Source organism: Brachyhypopomus gauderio, chromosome 1, assembly GCF_052324685.1.
Source record: "Brachyhypopomus gauderio isolate BG-103 chromosome 1, BGAUD_0.2, whole genome shotgun sequence".
Classification (NCBI taxonomy): domain Eukaryota; kingdom Metazoa; phylum Chordata; class Actinopteri; order Gymnotiformes; family Hypopomidae; genus Brachyhypopomus; species Brachyhypopomus gauderio.
Window position 1 is genome coordinate 10,713,689 of NC_135211.1, and position 18,037 is coordinate 10,731,725.

The 18,037-nt window shown below is 45.3% G+C and overlaps 2 protein-coding genes across 2 annotated transcripts in view; one reads left to right on the plus strand and one right to left on the minus strand.

The window, feature by feature from the left end:
• The window catches only part of cadpsa (Ca2+-dependent activator protein for secretion a), a 109,141-nt gene extending 107,988 nt beyond the window's left edge, over nt 1-1,153 (minus strand). Inside the window, exon 1 of the mRNA XM_076991880.1 lies at nt 1,027-1,153. The gene's annotated coding sequence lies outside the window, so the exon portion shown is untranslated. The remainder of the gene's footprint in view (nt 1-1,026) is intronic.
• Nucleotides 1,154-1,336: 183 nt separating this feature from the next.
• On the plus strand, nt 1,337-16,976 carry nampt2 (nicotinamide phosphoribosyltransferase 2). Its single transcript, XM_076992073.1, has 11 exons — nt 1,337-1,587; nt 4,676-4,811; nt 5,624-5,727; nt 5,882-6,010; nt 6,959-7,117; nt 9,143-9,273; nt 11,223-11,448; nt 12,219-12,338; nt 12,901-13,041; nt 14,133-14,258; nt 14,874-16,976. Exons 1-11 carry the CDS (start codon nt 1,540-1,542, stop codon nt 15,042-15,044), a joined length of 1,491 nt encoding a protein of 496 aa, XP_076848188.1. The 5' UTR covers nt 1,337-1,539; the 3' UTR covers nt 15,045-16,976.
• Nucleotides 16,977-18,037: the final 1,061 nt, after the last annotated feature.

The following is an 18,037-nucleotide window of genomic DNA, read 5'->3' on the forward strand; positions in this document are numbered from 1 at the left end:
GCTGTGATACATTGGAGCAGTTTCTTAAACACAAATTAAATCTAATATTGCTCTAATTTAACTGATCCGCCATTAGCTATAGTCTTACAATTTTAATACCGTTTGGGAAATGTATCTAAGGTTTTAGTTTTCCTGCGAGGGTTGCATTTCATGCTAATAAATTGCTTTTTTAATAAGGCTTGGGAACACCTTGGTGAAGGAATCCTCTCCCAGTCAACATATTAATATTTGTGCACAAGCATTATTATTATTATTATTAATAATAACTGCATTTGAAGGAAGCAGCAGGAGGGTCATCACAGCGCGAACCACTGCAGTTTCTGGAAGACGAAACCAATGTGCGGCATAGCGTTGTTTGAAAATAGATTTTTAAAAGGTGAATCATTTACCTTAACCCCATCTGATACAAACGCATAAAAGTATTTTGTAGCAGGAAGCAGTGGGGAGCTAAAACACCTTTGCACATTACCTTGGTAATGACCAGTGTTATAATAACCAATAGCTAATGCTACACAATGGTTATACACAATGGTTATAGTAACCAATAATGCTACAAAATAACCAAGGTGCCTGCGTAACGTGACCTTCGGTGTGTATATAAATATACGCACACACACACACACACACACACACACACACACACACACACACACACACACACACACATATATATATATATATATATATATATATATATATATATATATATATATATATATATATATATAGTTTTCAATATAGTTTTGCTATATAAATGTTATATAAAGAAGTTATTCTGCTTATTATGTTAACAAAATTAATACTACGTAAAACATCATTGCATATACATCATACCTCAAATATTGTCTATTCTGCAAACCACTCGGGTTATTTCACTAAAGTGACATCTGATGTGTAATCTATAAATTGTATCATTAGATAAATGTTGAATGGTACAGCAACAGTACCACTGACATGTTTATCTCGGGTGGTTTAGTCTCGAAGTTAAATTACATAAAAACAGGTCGCGGATAACAGGGAAATTACCTCAGGAAAGCCATAAAGATTTGAAACAAAAGTGAAAGAACTTTAGTGACGCCTGCAACACACCCTCTGTCAAAGATGACATGATTACTTACTACGGACAGTAAATAGTCATGGGACTTGATGTGCTTATCTGTTTTTTTCCTTTACATTGCTGAGTTGAAGTTTTCTTTCCAAAGAACCGAAACTTTACTGCGTCACATCTAATCAGGACCCGCGCGCTTTCCTAACCGGCCTCTCATGGATAGGCCCCTCCCCTTTTTGCTCGCCCACACTCGCCGTGTGACGTGTTCGGGGGCGCGCACCCTCCCCCCGTCCTCGTCGTCTCTTTCCATCTCCGAAAGTGAACGATTTCGCCGCGCGCGCACGTAGCTATAGCTACGTGAAGAATCCTGTCTCGCGCCTCGCTTCATCGGCGCACCGAGTTGTCTTTCCGCCCCCTCCCGGTGTCACGCTGCCGTATAAATACAAGGACGTGGTGACACGCACTCCACTTCTCGCTGTATCTCCCCAGCCATGGCAGCTCAGGACTTTAATTTTCTACTTGCGACGGACTCGTATAAGGTAGGCTGGGTGAGCCGCTCGGTGTGTGAGCCGCACGCTGCTGGCCGCGTCTCGTGTGTATGTGTGTGGGGACACCTGCGTGGCCGTCGCTGCGTCGCGGACGGTCTTGGTTTCGTTAACTAACCAACTCGGGTCACGTCGGCCACGTTAATTGGGTCGCTGGCCCAGCGCTGGCTGTTCTCCCCGGGTCCTCCGGCGTTCTCCCGCTGCCCCTTGTGCATTTTACGTATTTTGTGCCGCAACCTTGACGTGCTGTTCGGGGAGTTTATAAAGACAACGTGTCGCACCATGACGCCTTAAATCATCCACATCACGTTAAAGTTCATAAATGTGATGTTGAGCTGTCGAGCCGAGCTGTGCTAGCCGGACTGTGGGGCAGTTTCGTGTTTAAATGACCCCCTCACTGTGGGGGTGGAGCTCCGGCTGCAGGACGCGCTAGGCCGCCGTTTCGCTGGCGAAGCAGAGGTTACACGATGGCTAGCTAGAAACGATCATTTTACAACGAAATAATCATTTTATTTGGGCCACTGGTGTGAATATTTGATGGGGAGTTAGTGAGAATAGCTACCCTAATTATGAGTTGGACATGGAGTCGAGGAGTTGAAACAGAAACTGAGAGAGTCCGTTAGGTTAACTAACGTTAGGTAAAGTTAACCAGTGAAGCTAACGATTGTGAGCTGTTCACCTATTAGCAAATTATTTTGTAATTTTTGGATGCTAATGAGAGCTTGTCTAAAACATCCCAGTAAAAAAATAATAATTTGGATACAATTAAATTGAATTGTCCACTATCTTGGCTGAAAGCGAAAGCAGCCGTTGGTTTGTGGTGATCTGTGCTGGCGAGTGGCCTGGCCACCTCTGGGAACACGCCAAGAGGAGCTGGAGGATGTCAGATGTGCTTCTGTGTCTCCAATGGCACAGGATGATTCCCCATCCCCGAAGCCCAGGATGTTTCATGACCATCATGGGAACAATCATCATTATTGCGATAAACGTTGCTCCGAGGAGCCTTGCTTAATATAATAAACCTTGTTTTCGTGCCCACATAAATTGTATCAGGCTCGCAGACACTTGTTCTAACATTTTCTGTTGTGCTCTTAAAATGTAGATTCGAATCCAGTTCATGACTTCACTACTTGTGTAATTCACAGTTTTAGAATCATGCGCTATCTTGCCTAAAAAAAAACATTGATATATTTGTTACCCCTGTCCTCAACTTCAGATATGGGTTGCTTGACTTTCCTTGTTACTTATTTTTACGTAAGTTGATTGAATTAGTTTTAGTTTACAATTTTATTTCTGGCCTATAAAATTAAGTCACTTTGGCTTTGTGAACACTTAAACAAAAATTTAGGCTACTTTGCTCTTTGCTGGTGTTTTCTTTGAGTGTAGCCTAGATGTTAACAGCTTGTGACATGTTTATTAATTACAATAATGGTATAAATAAGGCATTGGGATGGTATGATTCTTGGAAGTGCATATTTCATGTTAGTCCATAGAATGACATGCCATAATTTGAAAACTTGTGTTTTGTTTGTTTGTTTTTAATAAATGCATCTTTTTGGCATGCCAAATCTCCATCTTGCTAAGTTGTTTTGTAAAACCTTTATTTCATGCCTCCAAACTTTTTTTTATCCAGCCACCCTCCTTAGTGATTATGTAACAGTATTTTTGCTTCAGAATAGGTTTACTTTGACCTGGTAATGAGGCTTAGGAGTTTGTTTACAACAACTGAAGTCATATCAAAACATTCTGCGGTATTGCTTTTGAATAAGAATTTAGGTTAACCTGTGACTGATGTTGGTAATTTTGTAAACAGGCAAACCATGGGTAGAGTGCTGGTGTTTTTGTTGATAATGTAGGCAGGTTATATTTGTTGTCAAACCTGTAGGCAGTAACATGCTCTATAAGCTACGTAATGAAGGCTGCATTGTTAGGTCTTACATGACAGCCTCTGTCTTCACCCACCAAAAATTCTGTTCAGTGGCACAAAGGCAAAGTTTAAAGCTGCTAGTCCTGCCAGTAGGGAGGACCATTTTTGTGATTTGTCATCTCCTAGGTTACAGTTTAGATTAAAGTCCCTGAATACCAAGCTCTGTTTTCTTTATTTGAGTACATAGACAAAGTGGGTCATCTGAATAATCTTTCCAAAGTCCAGTAAATAACTAATTGATTTCACCAGGATTGGTTGCGTAAAGCTTGTGTAAGCTATACTCTCAGCAGCCTGAAATGTCCCTCTCACACAGGGCTGGCTTGTGCTTTCTCACCCTGTCTGAGTCCTAGCTAGGCAAACACTTTATCCAACACTACAGTACATTTGAGTCTTTGGACTGGTTCTTCTAAGGGCGTACACATAGATGTGCTGTAAAGTAAACATTGATTGTAATGTTTGTACACGTCACTCCGATCACTAAGCTGTAGTCACAGATACTCTACAAACCTTAAATTGATTTTAGATGACACAACCCCACATCTGACTGTCCTTGTGACGCCAACACTGCATTCTGTAAAATCAGTTGTTATTTCTAAATGTATCAAAACAGTCATTGGATCAAGTTACACTGATATGAACTACAGAAATAATGGAAGGTCATCAGTATTGGGCTGTTGTCTGTGAAGTCAAAGGCCTCTGTGTCTGAGCCTGTAGTTTAATTTGCCTCCTCTTATGGCATAAATAATTTCCTTCACCAGCTGTGTGAATATGAATATGGCTAATCTGATCTCTGCCCTGAAGTTCAGAAGCTCAGGTGCCATCTACATGGTAAAACACCTTCACTGGTTATTCTCTGTGACCGTGTCTGATATGAAAGCGATGTGCCACAGGCATCCTTGGGCTGAACTTGGTTTGTTTGTCGCAGATCTGTGTTAACTTAGAATACATTCCTGAAATATCAGATCAGTTCTGTGCCATCTGATGAAACACTCCAAGCAACACAGAAATCAAAGACATTACATTTGGCTTGATGCCAATTCTCAAGATATTTAGTGAAGTTTGTGAAGTTTATTGCTTGCTGAACCTTGGGAGTCGCATTTTCACACTATGGAAAGTAAGAGTGAGACTCTTAACAGGTTTCTTGTTTCTCTGCAGATTACGCACTACAAGCAGTATCCACCAAACGTCAACAAAGTTTACTCTTACTTTGAGTGCCGGCGCAAGAAGGGGGCGCAGTTCAACGAAGTCGTGTTCTTTGGCCTGCAGTACCTCCTGAAGAGATATATAGCAGGTATTCTCCAGCCCTCACGCCATCCGTGCCTCTGTCTCTCATCCACAGTTCTTTCTTGTTGCTGCCAGGACACAAAATGATTCTGCAACATTCCTCATGTTTTTTTTTATTTTTTTTATCGTCATTGTTTGAATAAACACTGTTGAATGGGGCCTGATCCAACACTGATATCTGAATATTTGTTTTTGCCATGCCGTGGTCCGGTATCTACATTGTCTTTTTGGCAAGGCCACTGACATCACGGAGAGGGTGAATTAGCCTGGTGTCGGTGGCAGTACTGCCCAGCACGGCGGTGCGTTGGGCAGCGCGAGCTGCTTTCCTGCCGCAGGTGGCCCTGAACCTTTTGTGTTCCACAAGCTTTCACTTGCCTTAGTAGAAACACGGTTGATTGAGTGAAAGGTCAAGCTGTAGTCATGTGTCTCAGCTGGAACACACTTGTCTAGAATACACACGCTCACATGCTGCTTGGGCGCCATTAGTCTTTTTTTTTAATTTTTTATAAATGTCTTGCTTTGGAAAAGGCATAGAAAAGCTGCCATTTGATTTCTTCCATCGCATGGCCTGTTCATTGCTGAACTGAGCACCACAAAATTGTTGCACCTTATTTTAGACCAATTTCTGAAAAAATAAACTGGTTACATTTGACCAATTCTCAGTATGGAACTTGAGTGTAATTTACAACAAAGTGCATACCGGTGTGGAGGTGTGTGCGAGCATACATGCCTTATCTTTGACTGTGATGTATATCTAGTGAAGTGCTGGTCTTCTAGTTGGCTATAAGTTATATCTTGTGCCATGTTCTCCTCCCACAGGGCGTGTTGTCACCGAGGAGAAGATTCAGGAGGCCAAAGTCTTTTATCAGATGCACTTCAGGCAGGCGGTGTTTGATGAGCAAGGCTGGAGGAGTGTGTTGGAGGTACCAAACCCTCCGCTCTGTCCTCTCCATCCCGGGCTTTACTGGGATAACACACATCTCGCTTCTCTACCCTGTCTGATTTTCTGTGTGCGTGCGTGTGTGTGTGTGTGTGTGTGTGTGTGTGTGTGTGTGTGTGTGTGTGTGTGTGTGACAGAAATACGATGGGCGTCTTCCAATCCGTATCAAAGCAGTTCCTGAGGGGAAAATCATTCCCAGGGGTAACGTCCTGTTCACTGTGGAGAACACGGATCCAGAATTCTTCTGGCTCACTAACTACATAGAGGTGAGATTCTTCATGTTTTAAACACATCAACTTCTCTTAATCCTGTTATTTGTAGGTCATTATGTTTTATTACCTTGTTATAAGGATTTGAAGTTCTTGTGATGGAAGGATAGCCATGTATGCGTGTGCTGGTGAGATGACAACCAGAATAAAGATTTAGTTGTGAAAATTTGTCTTCATCCAGAGAAATTTTGAAATCTAAAGCATCAAAATGAACAAACGCAGTACGTAAGAAAACACAGTGTGTCCAGAAGCTCCTTCAGTATGACACTCATTAAAGATGCCCGCTATGATTTTAGCTGATCATTTAATGCCCAGTAACGTGATGTTACAACACTACCATCATGCAGAGCCACGCAGTGCCATGTGGTATTTAGAGACGCACCGGCGGTGTGCAGTTGAGCTCAGTGAAGGACCATCCTGTTTGATGAATATACTGTCCTGAGCATGTGCCAGCACAAAGATCTTTCCTTCGGGTTTCCTGTCATTTTGTGAGCAGGTTTGGTCTACAGAACCTTTCCTGATCCCACTAGAAGGGGCCTGTAGGCACATCCCTGTGGCCACACTAACGAGCAGTCTGGATTAGTTCCACTCACTGACAGAAATGAATCATATTGTAACCAAGAATGTGTAAAGTAGTCGATATGAAAATGTTATTGGGCTTTTTTTGTCCACTTTGTTGACCCTTCCCTAGAGGATTAGAAAGACCTGATTGCACACTGTGTGTGTGTGTGTGTGTGTGTGTGTGTGTGTGTGTGTGTGTGTGTGGTGTGTATGTAATCGATCTCCAGAATGTTTTGCCATCCAGGCATGAAGTGAGAACTCTGTTTGTCAATCCCTCGCTCTGACATCTGTGTGTGTGTGTGTGTGTGTGTGTGTGTGTGTGTGTGTGTGTGTGTGTGTGTGCGTGTGCGTGCTCCTCCCCCTCCTCCCCTCCCGCCTTCACAGACAATGCTTGTCCAAATGTGGTACCCCATCACCGTGGCAACAATCTCCAGGGAGTTCAAAAAGATCCTGGCCAAGCACCTAAAAGCCACTTCAGGCAACCTTGAAGGGCTGGAATTCAAGCTGCATGATTTTGGCTACCGAGGAGTCTCGTCTCAGGAGGTAGGAGTGACTTGTGTCTGCAGTGACACACACCCCATGACATGACTACACTGCTGGTGCTACAGGCGATGTTAGCATTGTGGCTAGTTGGGCTTACTAAAAATGTACTACCCCTCAGATTGCTGGACTGTAAATGGTCCAAGACTGGAATTAACCCCCAGTCAAACAGATAATCAGAAGAAGATTGGGACGCGTGTTTAAAAGCAGGGTTAGCAGGATTGCTAGGAACAGCAGCTGCGTATCAGGACCGTCTGTTTCTGTGCGATGGTCTCGTCGTGATTTGTGGTGGTGACTGGCTCCTGCCCGTCACACCTTCCTGTGCACGTTCAGCTTTGATTCCCAGAACGGAGCTCGGCATGTGAGATTAGCCCCAGACGACTATCCCAGACTGAGTTTCTGAACACACTCCACTAAGCACTGTTCCAGGAAGGAAACCCAAAGGCCACCAGTGAAGGGCACAGTGTAATATTAACAGTGTAATATTAACACAGTGTGAATATCTCCCTCACCATGTCGCTTTAGATAGGACAGTATTGCTTTGGTTCCCCTGCAGGCCTCTAGTAAAGCTCTCAGTGTTCTGCAGTGGGCTGCAGACCAGGCTACAGATATCCGTGTCTCATCGGTGCAGTGAACGCACAGTGAGAGTCTCCGGATCGGTAATTACAGTGTTGGAATGAGGCTTGGCAGGGCAGAGGGCATTGATCCATCACAGCACAGGGGGATTCCACTTCATCAAAAGGAGATCGTGGATGACCTTTTGCTTCTGCTGCAAGGGGGATTCAGACAGCAGCCCCGAGCTCTACACGTGCGTGCAGAAACAGCCGCATGCCGCATGACACAGTGGCCAAGCCCAGGATTTCAGTGGGACGGCTTTGGTAATTGGGCAGTATTGTTCAGTGACTTCAAAGGTGATTATGACACGCAGCCTCCCTGACATGTAATCCTTTTTGCTTATTTGTGTTCTATTGGTGTTCTATTATATCCCAAACCCTTTGATCTTGCCCTGATGCACCATGGTGTCAATACTTCAGACCTTTGAATCGAGGCTTTGATGTACATAGGTTTACACCGTTTACATTTTAGATTGCGTTTCGTTTAGATATTCTGAGAAATGCAGCAAAATGTCTGTCTTGACGGATGACGCTGAGTGCTTTGCGATTCAGATTCACAAACAATGCAGTTTAGTGAGAAAGATTGTGATGACAGGGGTCTTTAGTCTGGGGAGATGTGGTTGGACAGTAAAAGCACTCTCCTTCATTGCTCTTCCCCAATAATGAGAGTTAGGATGATGTTTGCATGCTGTGGGGCATTAATGGTGTGGCAGCGAGATGAATGGTGCCAGACTGAAATGATGAATTCGCCAGCTGGGTTGCCATCTTCTCTCACCTCTCACTGAAACCTCCCTGGCCTCTTCCACCACCTCTCGGTGGACAATGGGCCGAGAGGACAGGGACTCGGGCCAACAGCCTCAGGGTCTGGGTTTGACACAGCAGCCTCAGGGTCTGTGTTTGACACAGCAGCCTCTGGGTCTGTGTTTGACACAGCAGCCTCGGGGTCTGTGTTTGACACAGCAGCCTCGGGGTCTGTGTTTGACACAGCAGCCTCGGGGTCTGTGTTTGACACAGCAGCCTCGGGGTCTGTGTTTGACACAGCGTTTCAGCTTACGAGATCATTTCCTTTGGGAGCTGTGATGCAACAGCACTACACTGACGCCTGGATCACAGCAGTGTGCTGGGGATCATGGGAACAGAAGAGCCTGATTTCCAGAACATTGCCTCTAAGAAGTGTTGGGCATTCATGTGCTCAGGTCTGTGTGCTGAGGTCCTTGGGCTTCTGCACAACTGTGATTTAAGACATTGAGTTGGCTTGGACAGCCATATTGTCACCTGTACTCTAGAATGGGGTTCTTTTCTGCGAGTTCCTCCACTGTCAAGCCCTTGGCAGCCTGACCTGGACTTTCCCTCACTGCCTGGACAGCCATGTTTCTCCATCACGGGCTTCATTGTCCGTCTCTCTCTCTGTTAGTCAGCAGCTCTAGGAGGAGCCGCTCACTTGGTGAACTTCTGCAGCACAGACACAGTTGCCGGCCTGATCATGGCCCAGCGCTACTACAGCTGCCCAATGGCGGGCTTCTCCATACCTGCCGCAGAGCACAGGTGAGACCCACACACACTCCCGCTAAATCCCCTACATCTTCGGCATCTTCCTCATCATCGTCCTCGCCTCTCTGACGTGCTCCTGACTCATCGCACACTTCTGACTCCATAAAGTGCTCAAACAGCTGCTCTCTCCCCTCATTTATTCATGTATTCATTCATTTGTTTTATTGGTCATGTCACCATTTCATTACGTTATATTTACATTTACATTTACGGCATTTTGCAGACACCCTTATCCAGAGCGAATTACATTTTTTTATTTCATTTTTTTTATACAAGTGAGCAATTGAGGGTTAAGGGCCTTGCTCAGGGGCACCTCAGTCATGGCCTCAGGTCTGGGAATCAAACCCACGACCCTCCGGTCACAAGACCAGTTCCCTAACCGCCCGGCCACAACTGCCCATGTTATAGACTAACTTGCCACCGTATCTGCTCAACATTGCTATGTGATTGTGTTTTAGTCTGGGGGGGTTGTTGCACCCCTGCTGGCTCTGTGCCTCACACTTCTTCTGTGTGTAGCTGTGATGATAAACCCAATTACTGCAATACCATGATTATGTGACGCCTACCTCACTGTTGAGCTCATTACCAGCTTTCCCACCTATTGTTCTCACTCTGATTGACCCCAAAAGTTTTTTAATCATTTAATTTAATCACTTCTAGGTTTAGGTACTTGTGATACCTACACATCACAAGTGATAACATTAACTGTAACAGATTATATACATGCACAGTACACAAAGATATTTTGCATTTCCATTTTAATTCCTTTGTGCTGACCGAAAAAGCTTACATCATGCTATTTGTTTGAAGAAATAGTAATTTGGTACTATTGAGAAGCCGGCGTTCAAAGCCATGCTGCAGGCTTTTGATAAACAATATGTACTGCCTGAAGGAAAGTACTTTTCTCAAACGGTAATCTCTGCAACAAATCTAACCATGGAGGAGGACATAATACGAGAATTGAAAGATGTTGACCAGTTCTCAGAGACAACAGATATGTGGTCTAGCGAACGGCATCGTATTTACATGATCCTGACCATTCACTATCTCGGTGCAAACTTCCACTGCTATTTATATCCTCCACACATCCAATTATGTGGATAACAAAAATAATGAGACAAAACAAGACAAAAGAAGGTCCAATAAGAATAAGAGCAGTTATCCTGGTGAAAAGAAAACGAGAAAAAAAGGCACTTAACGAAAAATTTTAAATAACAAACAACCTTAGCTTTGCGTATAAGGAGCAAGTGCACCAGCTCCTGCTCCTAATAAAAATAAATCTCGCAGACCTGCTTAGAAAAAGAAAAGACCTCCAGTCCCCAGGAGACTCAGTGTGGACACTGAACTAGCGATGTGTTTGGAGGAGGAAGCCCTTGATTCACTCCTGCACTGCCTGGTGGCAGGAAAATCAAGCCTGATATCCTCCTCTGTCAAAGCCACTAGATATATGACCGTACGCCCAACGAGCACTACATCTGAGTGTGTGTTCAGCGTCCCAGGCAACACTGTCATCCCGTTTAGATCCTGCCTTAACCCAGACAAAGTGAACATGTTGCTTCAAGAAACGTGAAGATGGAAAAATAAAGCTAGGATATCCACACAAGCAGCTCAGTAGCTGTACAACTAGCAGTTATTCTACAGAGTACTTAATGCACGTTCCCTAGCCTCATTATTAACAATATCATGGCCAACATTTTGCCAAAAGCATTTATGAAAAATAAAGTGTCTGTTCATTTGTAAAACTGCATGTTTGTATTTATTTACTTATCTACTTATTTATTGGGGGGGGGGGGGGGGGCACAATGGTGATACTTTGCTTTCTCACCATGGTAAGAAAAAATCCATAGTGACGCAACCCTATCTCTGTGTGTGTGTGTGTGTGTGTGTGTGTGTGTGTGTGTGTGTGTGTGTGTGTGTGTGTGTGTGTGTGTGTGTGTGTGTAGTACCATCATCTCCTGGGGTCGGAGCAGAGAGAGGGAGGCATACCAGTGTCTGCTGGATCAGTTCCCCTCAGGCCCTGTGGCTGTAGTCAGCGACAGCTACGACATCTTCAAGGCCTGCAAGCATATCTGGGGCGATAAGCTGAAGGAGCGGGTGATGGAGCGCAGTGAGGACTCCACCCTCGTCATCCGCCCGGACTCTGGCGACCCCACAGAAACTCTCCTGGAGGTGAGTGCCACCTGATGGGCCGGCTGCCCAATGGAGGATGGGTTCCCTTTTGACTCTCCGTCCTCCCAAGGTTTCTTCCTAATTTCTGCCTAGGGAGTTTTTCCTTGCCACTGTTACCCCTATCTTGCTCATTATGGATCTGGACCCATGCGCTTGTAAAGCTGCTTTGTGACGTGTTGTAAAAAGCGCTATATAAATAACTGACTTTGACGGTGGAGTGGAAAGAGCAGAGCAAATTAAAGCTGCCAACGTCCGCTTCCTGAACTGATGACAGGATGGCTGGTCTTAAGATTCACTGGTGAGAGACCACTCAGTGTTGCTGCGGTGTTTCAAGCGTCTTGGACTGATCTAACATCAGTTCCCTCCAATCTTCATATAACCCAAATCACGAGGATTAAAAACACAAAAACAAATCAGCTCTGTCAGCCCTAAAGCACCAGGTGTCCTAGAGCAGGTTCTAAGCTGCTTCATGTCTAACAGCCGTCCTAATGCTAACTCGGGTCTGCTTCCTAACTCTGTTTTGAAACAAATGAACGTAGAGTTCCTGTGTGGGAACTGCCTGTGTGTGGTTTTCTGCAGCTGCTGCTGTGATTGACCCGTGGTCGACCACCTCGTGTCATTGTTCTGATTGGATCTGGGCGACAACTTCTCTCTGACTCATTGATTAACCTTTGATGGGTCACACTGAGCCTTTTAGTATTGTCTTATTTGTGTAATTAGAGTACAAACCTTGATCCTTTATCTCTCTCTCTCTCTCTCTCTCTCTCTAGGTGATGAAGATTTTAGAAGAGTGCTTTAGCTCCTCTCAGAACTCAGAAGGCTACAAGGTTTTCCCCTCATACCTGCGCATTATTCAGGGAGATGGCATCGACCTCTGCTCTGTTGATGAGGTAAGCCATGGTGGTGTGATGGGGACTGTTCCCGTTGAACTTTCTGCTGAATTAATGCTTTCTGATATTTTTCTATGCCTGGAATTGTATTGTTCTTGTCAAAGTATTTAATACTAATTCCTATAATACACTACACTTTCATATTTAATAAATACTTCATGTAATGGGTTTGAACCTATCTCTGGTGAGCATGTTACAGTCTTGAAACATTAAAGTGCATATATTAGTCAACAGACAGAATAGCTCAAAATGGTTTTAGGTTGTTTTGCGTTTGGGGAAAGAAAACCAAGTTTAATAATTTATACTCTGCTGTGTGTTTAAGGTTCAGAACTGATGTATTCCCTTCTGTATTGAAGTTCTGTATTTCTTGATATTGGGCGTAATCTCCAGTACTTGAGGCTCCAGTGTGGTGTTCTCAGTAGGGGGTGTGGCCAGCCTGCGTATCTCCAGCTCGGTCCTTTAGCATGTTTGTGTTCTTATTCGGTGGGGTTGAGTTGAGAGGTCGCTGTGTGTTCTCCTGGCACTTGGCGTCCTGCTGACGGTCCCGCGGGTTTGTGCTCAGATCCTGAAGAAGCTGCGTGACGAGGGCTGGAGTGCGGAGAACGTGTCCTTTGGCTGTGGGAGCTCTCTGTTGCAGAAGCTCAACAGAGACACGCTGAACTGCGCTTTCAAGTGCAGCTACGTGGAAACCAACGGCAAGGGGGTGAGTGGACCCTAGTACTAACCCAGCAGGAGGGGGTGAGTGGACCCTAGCACTAACCCAGCAGGAGGGGGTGAGTGGGCCCTAGCACTAACCCAGCAGGAGGGGGCCGAGTGGGCCCTAGCACTAACCCAGCAGGAGGGGGTGAGTGGGCCCTAGCACTAACCCAGCAGGAGGGGGTGAGTGGGCCCTAGCACTAACCCAGCAGGAGGGGGTGAGTGGGCCCTAGCACTAACCCAGCAGGATGGGGTGAGTGGGCCCTAGCACTAACCCAGCAGGAGGGGGTGAGTGAACCCTAGCACTAACCCAGCAGGAGGGGGTGAGTGGACCCTAGCACTAACCCAGCAGGAGGGGGTGAGTGGACCCTAGCACTAACCCAGCAGGAGGGGGTGAGTGGGCCCTAGCACTAACCCAGCAGGAGGGGGTGAGTGGGCCCTAGCACTAACCCAGCAGGAGGGGGTGAGTGGGCCCTAGTACTAACCCAGCAGGAGGGGGTGAGTGGGCCCTAGTACTAACCCAGCAGGAGGGGGTGAGTGGGCCCTAGCACTAACCCAGCAGGAGGGGGTGAGTGGGCCCTAGCACTAACCCAGCAGGAGGGGGTGAGTGGGCCCTAGCACTAACCCAGCAGGAGGGGGTGAGTGGGCCCTAGCACTAACCCAGCAGGAGGGGGTGAGTGGACCCTAGCACTAACCCAGCAGGAGGGGGTGAGTGGGCCCTAGCACTAACCCAGCAGGAGGGGGTGAGTGGACCCTAGCACTAACCCAGCAGGAGGGGGTGAGTGGGCCCTAGTACTAACCCAGCAGGAGGGGGTGAGTGGGCCCTAGCACTAACCCAGCAGGAGGGGGTGAGTGGGCCCTAGCACTAACCCAGCAGGAGGGGGAGGTTGGACAGTCCTGATTGAATTGCCTTTGCTGCCAGTGTTTGCTTGTCCAGCATTTAAATGAACTGGAGACCTATTGTGAAATGTGACGTCTTTGTCACACTTTTTTTTTTGTCTTTTCCATATTTTCTAGATATACTAATAGTGTGTGTGTGTGTGTGTGTGTGTGTGTGTGTGTGTGTGTGTGTGTGTGTGTGTGTGTGTGTGTTCATAGATGGACGTGTATAAGCTGCCAGTCACTGACCCCTCTAAAGGATCGAAGCGTGGTCGCCTCTGTCTGAGGAGAAACTCTGACGGCTGTATTGAGACGGTGGAGAGAGGGGTGGGCAAGCCTGAGGAGGTGAGCTTTTGGGCTGCCCTGCCACAACTGTGTCTACGTGTGGCAATGCACATGAGGTTATTCGCTTTGTTCCCAGGATTTATTCAGAAATGGCAGATACACTTTTGCTCAAAAACCTAAATTACATCTCTGTTCATTACATTTGTGAACTTCCAGGGGGGAGGTGCCTGCATTAGTTTGAGATCGTGGTTACATTTAGTCCAGAGCGATTGGGGTGGTTTTAATTGTATGTAACACTTGCCGGTGGGCAAACCGTAATCAGTGCTGGTCCAACCAATATAAGTTCTGAAACAAGTCCTGCTTTTAGTGTTCAATAAACAACATGCTGTAACACAGATTCCAGAAACCAACATTTGTATCTGTTTAAACGGATAAAAACAGATACTGGTTATGTGGTGTTGGTCAGTGAGCAAGTGCTTTTACATTCTTGTTCCTCATATAGAACATGTAATGTTGAGGTTTCTCTCAATATTTATTGATGAATTCTGTGCCAATGTATTTGATCGGTGACTTTGTTCAGGAACAGTTCTTTCCATGTGTTGGATGGAAATGTACAGAGCTGCAGGAGGTGCCCATCTCTAACAGTAGTCATATGGTTCTGTCTCTATGCTATAGGACATGCTGGTGACCGTGTTTGAGAACGGGGCAGTCCTACAGGAGTACTCCCTGGACGAGATCCGCAAGAACGCTCGCCTCTGGGAGGAAGACCTCAGCCCCGCTCACCACAACCAGGACTCGGTGCCGCTGGACGTCCACCAGAAGCACATTATGAACGGGGTGCACTGATCAGCACCGCCACTGCAGCCCAGACCACCAGCGCACCAGCAACTTCCCCAAACTTAGCGTCTGTGTGCTCAGTGCATTCAAATCCGCGGCTCGCTCTTCGTGGACTAACGTTTGTGGACCGGCGGACAGATTGAAGGGGGTGTGTGCACCTCTTGAGGTGTCTTCATGCTATTGCATTTGGCTTGCTGGTTGTTCATTACTCCATAAAAAAAGAAATATTGTTTGACGGTAGAAGTGCAGAATTAGATGTGCAGGGGTGGAAACAGCATGAGGTTGGTTAAGAACTTTTGGAGGATCAGTTTGAAGTAACGGGGATTAGTGAGAGGTTCTCCACTCTGGACTGATATGAAGAAGGTAGAAGTGTCGCTGACTGTGATTCCTGCATTTAATAACTGATCTGATGACGTGGTGATTTAATACCAGCACATGCAGCCTTAACTCACACTAGCTACTGGCACACTCATTACCTGAGTTTTCAAATAATACAGATACCTACAAAATAAAACGAAACGCAGCTTGGAAAGAAAAATGTATTTGTACTGAAATACTGTCCTCTAAAGGCACATGGAAAATCAGACTCAAGTACACTGAACTTCACATGGTTGGTGGTTTCCACCACTGGCTCTGCTGACCTTGATATGGCATATTTCTGTCCCTACTGGTTTCATCTGAACGGGCTGTGCCCAGCACTGCGTAAACCGCAGGGGTGCTTGCAGGGTTGGTTGACTGTGAAAACATCACCAAGGTGATGAGTGACTTAACGAAGGACAAATTCAGATGAGGCGATCTAGTGATCAATTTTGAACCTCTGTGTTTGGCTTTCTGAGCCTCCATTATCAGACTCCCGATCTTGGACACCTTAAACTGGTCCTCAACAGGACTCTTGAGCCAACACTAAGCCTATGCATCTCTCACAAACTGCACAATCAGTGTGTTCCAGATTCTAAACCTAAAGCAAGAATATATGCAGATGACTACGTAAGAATTATTTTGTAAAACTTCGTACTTGACCTCATCAACTAAATTTCTGTCTCACTGTGTTGGAAATCTCTTACAGCAGTAGTTACGATAACCTGCACATGAACAGCTAAATGTCTTTGGTCTAGTACATCAGCTACTTCCTGCACTGGGCCAGTCTGGACAGGTCTAGCACTACTCCAGCTTTGGGGAGAGAGGGTGGGCTGTCGTCACTACTCCCCCAGCCTCTGAGTGTACTCCAAACTGACGCTGCACAGAAAGAGCCCCTTAACTTTCTTTTTCTCTGTGTGTGTGTGTGTGTGTGTGTATGTGTGTATGTGTGTGTGTGTGTGTGTGTGTGTGTGTGTGTGTGTGTGTGTGTGTGTGTGTGTGTGTGTGTGTGTGTGTGTGATGAAACAATATTGAGACCTAAAGCTGGGGGAAGTGGTCTCTCCAGTGGGCTGGTCAATCTGCTAACACTGCCTTACCCACGTGGACCATGGAGCTCGGGGCTGTCCTTGTGATACAACTATGCCCCCCTACCCCCTGAGTGTCTGTCACATGATTGAAAGCTCAGTCACTCGTTTCTCTATTTGTTTTTGTATGGAGAGCTGCAGGCTGGCATCTGTCAGTCTCTCCGGCTCTGTTGTCTTGTGGGTCAGTCAATGCATTGGCTTTTATTTTGAGAGTTTCTTCCTTGTGTGTGCTGTCTTCATCTCTGGGGGGAAGGACACTTTTCATGTATGATTTTAAAGATCCGATATGAAGTTGACCCTACCTCTTTTTTTCTTCTTATGCCAATAATATTGTTCATTAGTATGAAATAATAATTGAAAAAAATTATATGTATAATACTGTTGTGTAAATACTTTGAAATTAGTTTGTAGTAGTAAATCTTAAGCTATTAACTTCTCACTTTTTTTCCGATTTTACAAAAGTGATATTTTATATTGCAATAAATAATTCTTCTGTTTCCACTCGTTTAGTTTCTATTTAATCAGTAAGTGTTCTTCACATCACATCCTGCTTATGTGATCCAGTCGTGCTGGAAGCTGATGGTCATGGTGGTGTTAGCATTAGCAGTGGTCCGTCTCCCTGCACCAGCACCTCATGCCTCTAAAATGGGGGAACAGCCTTTCAGTCAGACTGACCTTTTGGCCTGGTATCCTGCTGGACTTTTTCTGCTGGGTCAGAGGTGAATCAGACCTCATGTAGGAAAAGGGGCAGCTGTTCAGAGCAGTGGGTCCTTGCGTTGCACTCTGTTTAGAAGTGCAGTGGTTATCTCACAACTGGTAGGGCCAGTTGGATTATTGTGTAAAGCTTGGGTAAAACACCCAGTAGTGCTCAGGCAGGTAGGACCAGTGTGCGTCAGACACCAGCACCTCAGCTGCCCTCTGCTTCGTGCTCCTGGGTGATTTTTGTGGTTACAGCTTTGATTTCCACAACATTTGTTGTTGTTAATTGTTGTCATCAACTGAAAAACACTAATTAACTAAACCAAAAGGCTGGAGAAATTGAACAATACCAGACTGTACAGCAAAGTGAAGGGTACTTAATCATTTACATTTGCTTAATGAATTGTTGCCATTAACTTTTTTACTCAGGCCACCATTATTGAATAAAGTGTTTGCCTTACAGAATGCTGATTTATACTGTTTACACAGCGTTGCCTTACATACAAATTTTATGTTTTAGAATTTATAAACCTATATGACCTTTATAAACCAGTTTTGTTGCTAATCTGAGAGAGAGAGAGAGAGAGGTGTGAAAGGAGTCATGTGGTTGGGCCCATCGGATATCTGCCACATAACTAAGAAAAGGACACTCAACATTCCAGATTGTTCACATTGTGAAACTGAAAGTATTTTGGTCTCAAAACCTGTCTGAAGGCATGAAGAACACATCGGTCTTAAAGTGTTTCTAAGAAAAGTGAAACTACACCTATAAACACAGTTAAACACATTTGACATGCTCATGATTGTTAACCTCAGTCATTCATGGAAAAAACTATTGAGTAGACTCTAAAGAATTTATGC

Coding starts and splice junctions, on each gene's coding strand:
- nampt2 (XM_076992073.1), top strand. CDS start 1,540: ATGGCAGCTCAGGACTTTAATTTTCTACTTGCGACGGACTCGTATAAG. Junction 5,728..5,881: donor GCTGGAGGAGTGTGTTGGAG/GTACCAAACCCT, acceptor TGTGTGTGACAG/AAATACGATGGGCGTCTTCC. Junction 11,449..12,218: donor CCACAGAAACTCTCCTGGAG/GTGAGTGCCACC, acceptor CTCTCTCTCTAG/GTGATGAAGATTTTAGAAGA.